The sequence below is a fragment of the Perkinsus marinus genome (assembly GCF_000006405.1).
Source record: "Perkinsus marinus ATCC 50983 genomic scaffold scf_1104296953052, whole genome shotgun sequence".
Lineage (NCBI taxonomy): Eukaryota > Perkinsozoa > Perkinsida > Perkinsidae > Perkinsus > Perkinsus marinus.
In genome coordinates this window covers 4,992-12,163 of record NW_003208638.1, presented here as the reverse complement: position 1 = coordinate 12,163, position 7,172 = coordinate 4,992, and the positions used below count along the sequence as shown (strand labels likewise).

Sequence of the window (7,172 nt, the reverse complement as noted above, 5' to 3'; positions counted from 1 at the left end):
TTCAACTCGTTAATGATATGATCTGAAGCAAGCCCACCTCTCTCACCACTAAGCACACCTTACCCACCCATATCGCTGATGTTCTCAGTAACCTCCGCACAAAACGGTACTATGTCGTATTTAATACAGCTGTCCAAATCCACAGTGTCTTGTCCGAACGCCGGTTTAACCTGACCCTTCGTAATATCATCACCTCCAAGCTGAGCTCAGTGAAAGAAAATGAAGTCGGCGAGCACAGCAGCTATACAGCAGTTATACATGTAGTCCTTGATCCCAATATAGTGCTCATCATTTAAACAACGTCAACATCAAGCCACATTCCCTTTTCTATACCATCAACCCACCTCATCCAAGGCCAACTCGAAGTCGTCCGCTGTGACTTTGATTTCCTCGAGATTCTTAGTCTTTATCTCACCAGTCGATATGGTATTCAAATTGACCTAAGAAATACCCATCCCTTACTACTCACTACTCACCGATCGTCCAATCAAATAAAGTGCGAAATGAAGAACGAGTTAAATCGATAAGAAAGTCCCCATAAACACATCACAACAACAACGACCTCTCGGATCAACACTGCTGAAGTAGCCAGCCAGCGTCAAGATTAATATATCATTTCAACGTACCCGCTTGCAACTGAGCAATTACTATTTCTTAAATACAAATATCTACAATGGTCTTTTTCCAAGTACACCACCTCGACTACTACAAACTTGATATGTCAGGAAAATCAAAACATACATTTATCAATTCATTTCAACCATCAACAATCTCATACCTCTCTATTAAATGCTTGACTAGCAGCCGATCGTACAACACCAGCGATCTCCGCTCCGCTGTAATTCTGCGTCACATTTGCCAAATGAGGAATCGAAACATCTCTCCCCAAATACCTACATACTCACGAAGAAACGAAAAGTACAAACATGAATCGCTTCGCTCCGCTCAATGCTCACCCATGTTCTCGCATTTGCTTAGTGTGAATATTGAAAATTTCTTTCCTGCCGTCCTCATCAGGAAGCCCTATTTCGACATGTACCTACGACAACCTAAAATTCCCCTCGGAAATTTCCTCCACCCACCAAAAAATTTCAAAAATTCCGAGTAATTTCACATTATTTTTTCGTAAAAAATATTCCCAACGTTTAAAATGTGCGAAATTTCCGACATTTTACGGAAAGGAAAAATGTCGAATTGGCTTAACAGAAAACCTAAAATCGATCGTGCGATCGATTTCAACTCTTCAAAATCACTTCACCGAAAAGCTGCCTCACAACTCTTTCCCATGAAATATCCAAAATCGTCATACAAATAAGAAGAAAAAACTTCGCTCCGCTAAAACCATATTCTCACCTCCAATCGCCCCGGCCTCAACAAGGCTTCATCAATCATATCCAAACGGTTAGTCATACCTAAATGAGCATATCCAAAATCTTCCCTGTGCGCACTCCCTTACCAATCAAAAGTATATTATCCAATGAATCAACTCCATCAATCTTCGCCAACAGTTGATTCACAATCGAGTCGTTTACACCAGTACCACCCGAAACCGTACCTTCACATAAAGGGATGAAATCTTAAATACTCTTCCAGAAAAAAATCTAATATGAAAGTAATTTCCAGAACGAATTTTCAATTTCGAAAATTCGACAACCGTTTCACACAACCCAACCTCAACAAGATACGCCCCTCAAAATTCAGTCTGGTAAAAACCGACAATATGAAAATTTTTAGAAAATTTCAGTCACTTATTTTTCGTACACTTCTACTCGAATGTGCATATAAACTACTACAACTAGTGAGGAAACTCCCGAGCTCAGCTGAGGAAAGCCAACATATACTCATTCCTGCACAAGGCATATTACTCAATCATAAAACTCATTTTTTTTGCAAACTCCATCGAAAATTCACGTAAAAAATAAACTAACCTCGCTGCCTGCAAATGGCGTCAATCTCATCAAAAATGATAATATGCAGTTGAGAATTATCCCCTTCCTTCTTCTGCTCCTCTTCAGCATCAGCGAACAGCTCTCTAATCTTCGCCTCAGATTGTCCCACGTACCTAAAAAAGCGCGCGCCCGATTGATCGATTCCACCATTACACATATATTCCTACTTATCGAGAATCTCTGGACCGTTAACAATCTTAGGCTCGCGAGCTCTGAGGAATTTCGCAATTTGTCGCGCGATCAGCGTTTTACCCGTTCCTGAAAAACAACAAAAAAGATATTTCTCCATCAAAAAATTGTTGAAATTCCCAATTATTAAAGAAATTCACTCAATTTTTCCCCATTTCTTCCCAAAACTTTCAAGAAAATAGTTTCTAATTTTACCACTCGTATAAACCAGCAAACCAGGCTGATTACCTATCCTTTTCATAAAACACGAAATGCGCCCATGCAAAACACTCCACCATTTCATCGCAAAATTTTCCGTTTTTTCCGCGAAAAATATACGAAAATTTTACCTGGCGGTCCATAGAGCAGCATGCCCCTAACATGAGTAATGCCAAGATTCTTTACAACTTGTGGAGGGAAAACTCTCGATGCAAACGCACGACGAAAAATATCCGCAAACTCTTTCGATAGACCACCAATACCTGACCACGAAAGATATCTTTTTGCGCACAGCGAAGATTTCATCAATACCACATTTCACGATAAATACTCAACAGAAACTTTTGGAAAATTTATCAAAAAAAAGAACTTTTCTCACAATTTCCTGGAAATCAGACACGATAAATTCTGAAAAATCATTATCTTAATCTTAATTACATAATTTCATATTTTTCAAGAAATAATAATCCCGCATATCTAAGGTTATCCCGAGGTTCACACAGATAAAAAGATTCTCTTTATCAACACCCCTTACCCAAATCCTCAAAGTTGAAATCGGGTGCAAAGATTTGCCGTTGGACCGGTTTGGACGAGCTCACTCTGACCGTGCCTAAAAAGAATCTTTTTGCACGCATACGCACAACTCTAAAACTCACCAGAATCACCATTGTGAAATTCAATTTCCGTTTCTTTAGCCACAAAACCTGAAAAAAAGAGGAAAATTACAAACAATCTTCGACGTTTAAAACGGGTGAAATTATCACATTTCCGGAATTTCTCACCCAGTTTATCAGACACCTCCTGGTCCGGCGACAACCTCATCACCGAAGCTTGCATAATCGTGAACTTCAACAACTGCCCGTGGTAGTCCAAAGCCAACCATTGATGTGGTCGGAAAACTTGCCTAAAAATTCAGAAAATTTCCGGGAAAAGATCAACAATAATAAAAATTAACCTCACATACCATCATCACCACCCGACAGTAGGACAAATAGATATTCAAACACAAAAAAAATACGCACGATGCAGTTTTTTTTCTCAAAATTCCCATCCACACTCAGAAAAAACTGGTAATTTTTTCGCGTAAAAACTCGGTAATTTCCCGTAAATTTCACACATTAACTATAATCATTTTCCCCATAAAAATCGTTCAATTTACGTCCACTTAATATTTCAGAAAAGTAGCAACGAAACCCGTCACAAAATTACTACCGTCACGCGCCACAAAATTATTACCCCTTAAAACGGTCGATAAACTCCGGGATGAGCTTATCTGCATCAACCTCCAGTGTTCTCCCCGATCCTCGAACGTACCTTAACAACAACAAGAACAAAAAACCACACATATTTTCCATTATAAAAATCCGTGTAATTTCCCCCCAAAAATCAATTTCAACTCACAAATCAATTGATATCTTCAGCGATGCCATCGGTGATATACTTCTCGCTGGCTGCAACGTCAACACCACTGAGGAAAGGAAGAAATTCCAAACGAATACAGAGAAATTTTTATGCAACTTTTATACTCACAATTGTTTAACGATATCGATTCCATCTGTCCAGCAATAAAAAAACATAAAAATTTTCCTCGCAAAAAACTCATGAGTAATTTACCTTCTTTTCGAAGACCAATAATTTTTATGCAACTTTTCTATACTCATAATGATGATATATATTTACTATACTGGAGTTTCACCACCCTAGTGATATGAAAAACATATTTCACGACCACTGCATATCACCGCGAATAACGCGTTTTTCACCGAGTTTTACGACGCCACCTCACGTAAAACGGGTGAAACCCCACTATTCCGGCAGAAAAAAACACGAAATTTCGCTTCACAGAAAAATGGAAAAAATTCCAAGTAATTTTTCATCTTCCGCGAAGAACTATAATTTTATGCAACTTTCACATTCACAATTATGCAACGATATCAACTGCAATACTTCAGAAGTAAATTTATTCCGGAAAAAAAATCCGAATTTCCGAGCAGCTCACCTTCCTCCCGAAGACCTATTCTTGCACATTCTCTCTGAAGACGATTCAACCCGAGTCGTCCCTGAGGAAAACCCAAATTCAATTTCGTAGGACCGAATGAGTTTTGATTTACTCTTAGACATCAACTTTTATGACCATAACAGCAGCCGCTATATTTTTATATTTTCTAGAAATGTGATGAAAGTAATCACTAATAACACACGTAATATTGGAGTTCCACCAGTTTTACGTGAAGTGGCGTCGTAAAACTTGGTGAAAAACGCGATATTCGCGGTGATATGCCGTAGTCGCGAAATATGTTTTCCACTAGTGTTTTTCATATCACTAGGGTGGTGAAACTCCAATGATATATGAAATTCGAATGAATTTTTCGAGAAGAGAAACCCGTGAAGTTTCACCCGTTTAACGTGAAGTGGTGTGAATAATAAGACGTATATTTTTCCTCAACCGATAATACAATTCTTTTCCACGAAGTGAACTAAGAAATATGTTTTCCACATCACCGGTGAAATTCCAATATACGATATTCTTATCCCACACAAACCCAACCCCATCCTTTTCCTCTACCACTACCTGCTCCATCCGAGGCGTCGCTTCCATCGTGAAACAAAAGCCCTTCAACTCTACAAAGCACTGGGGGAGCTGATCGGGCCGCTCGATTCCACCACGCTGTAGGAGGTCGCGGAAATCGGCGCCTATACAAGAAACAGTGAAAAAGTCAATAACGATTTTACGGAATTACTTTCCCATCGATTATAGAGAGCAAATTCTGATTCCACGACGATGATACCAATTTTAATTGAAAAAACATCAAATTTCATTCTAACAAGAGCACTATATTGTTTTTCGCAAAATCAAAGTCCACATGACATCAGAAGCAGCGAGAAATCATCCTACAAATTTCGCACTCCTTTCACATCCAATTTCACCACAAATTCGACAACCTTGGCTGATCATATCATTACTATAATTATATAACCAACCAAACCTCGTTGATATTATATACACAACATATACATTTCCAAATACAACTTCAACAAATCACAAAAAAACAAACTGCGTTACTCGACGTGTTGGATATACTCCTCCTAAGAGCACTCCCAGAATTAGACTCAACATACAAAACTCGATCCTGGCAGCAGTCTTGGAACCCAGAAGAGATATATTAAGTACCCCGACCACTTCTAACACACCTTCAATCAACCTAATATATCCAGAAACGTCACTATATTTTCCTCCACATATATTAATACCACACTCTCGCCACTTCCCCACATACTACTACCATTGCAGTAGATCCTATTAGTAAACGCCAAGTCTTGACCCGGCAAGTTGTCCGCTTGCAACGTTATAGTAGCGTTAGTGCTTAATGGGCGTACTCGAGGTGGCGCTCGTGACATATGTGGGAGAAAGAAACTCTAATATTACTTTACCATTTTTTCGCGAAAACACAACACAACACAATTCTAACCATACGAATAGAAACGTCATCAGCAAATCAGTATTGCTATCACCGACTCCCTCTCCGCGTATCGTCTCCAGCGGCTCGGCTCCTCAGCAGAATCTTCATGATGAGGCCTCCTACAACCAAACGCCACAATTCAGGCAACACCAAAAGCTGCTAGTACCACTCTACCTCTGTTTTCACACAAGTACTGTCCTCCCCGATGGTACTCTTCTTTTCCCCTTCACTTTCCTCAGACGACGGTGTAGTCAAGTACTTGCGCATGTCAAAGGCATCCTCCTGATATTAGCAACCAGATTCTCGTACCCCATTGGCGTCTCAAAACAGCAAACCACAATCGCCAAATACACGGTTGTATTGAAAATTATTCGACTTCATCGTTGTGAGTAAACATCACTCAAAAATGACAGTTTCAAACTCGCTGATCGGGGACAATTCAGAATCTACCTCTATGCGAGAACCCAGATATGAAGCTTTCTAAACGCGCACCTTATCCGCATAATATTGTTTCTCAATATCGTGTTGCTTGAAACCAAGAGTATCCCTATAAAGAGTGAGCGCTGCCGTATTCGAAACTCGGACCTGCAAAAATAACTACTTTTTACTGAAGCCGTTTATTATCGATTCTCATCAGTGTCACCAGTCCTGGAGTAGGAATATATATTCGCTGCCCTTAGCTGAGCTTAGTAATTTCCTCACTAATTATAGGAGTTTACGCTGAAAATTTGGGTAGAAGTGCGCAAAACCCAATAATAATTTCCCAGAATTGTCACCAACCCACGTAGTTGACCATGTGCCCATCTCCCCTTTCCCACAGTGCTTACATGCAAGCTGACGTATTCCGCATCAAAGCTCTCATGCATTGTCTTCAAGGCAGCCTTCATAAGCCTTGTGGCAATCCCAAGCTTGCGGTGAGATCTGAAGAACGAGTGGTATGGCTTCTGATCGAGTAGCTATAACGCAATAAGTAGTCGGTAAATCAACCAAGGCCAGAGCGTGATTGTCAACGCGCTGCTTGGTGAACGTTATTGATAACTAGTATTGGTAAATGCTATCAAAGGATATAGATATCAAATCGATAGGGAAAAGTGGGACGAATTCCGGCGACTAGATTTTTCACAACACGAGGATATGCAACAGAACACAGCGATTCGGAATCCATGATTTTTTCGCCTAGATCGGTTGCTACGGCGAAAAACAGTCGGGGTAACACCGCTGAGTTTCAAGACCGCTCCGAGAAACACAGCACTAGTCTATTCGTGTGTGTTGCTGAGCTCGAGCAACCGACAAAATGATATCCGAATCAACCCCATCGAGTGATGCCGAGTAATGTAGGGCAAGACTACCCTCGTGAAATTATCTTACAGCCTGT

General features: G+C 40.1%; 2 protein-coding genes across 2 annotated transcripts; both read right to left on the bottom strand.

Moving 5' to 3' along the window:
- Positions 1–9: 9 nt before the first annotated feature.
- On the bottom strand, positions 10–5,755 carry Pmar_PMAR024288 (Sec18p, putative; the record flags this gene model as incomplete). The annotated part of the gene is made up of 18 exons (XM_002776670.1): positions 5,621–5,755; positions 4,909–5,030; positions 4,336–4,396; positions 3,738–3,804; positions 3,573–3,650; positions 3,119–3,240; positions 2,993–3,040; positions 2,872–2,946; positions 2,468–2,599; positions 2,117–2,207; positions 1,929–2,062; positions 1,457–1,555; positions 1,354–1,412; positions 957–1,039; positions 779–893; positions 345–440; positions 64–170; positions 10–22 (listed from the first exon to the last, which is right to left on the bottom strand). Exons 1-18 carry the CDS (start codon positions 5,733–5,735, stop codon positions 10–12), a joined length of 1,617 nt encoding a protein of 538 aa, XP_002776716.1. The 5' UTR covers positions 5,736–5,755.
- A 90-nt stretch (positions 5,756–5,845) lies between these two features.
- Positions 5,846–6,684, bottom strand: Pmar_PMAR024287 (conserved hypothetical protein; the record flags this gene model as incomplete). Its single annotated transcript, XM_002776669.1, has 4 exons — positions 5,846–5,916; positions 6,010–6,079; positions 6,290–6,382; positions 6,625–6,684. The coding sequence occupies 4 exons, from the start codon at positions 6,682–6,684 to the stop codon at positions 5,846–5,848; spliced, it is 294 nt and encodes a 97-aa protein (XP_002776715.1).
- Between the last annotated feature and the right edge of the window lie 488 nt (positions 6,685–7,172).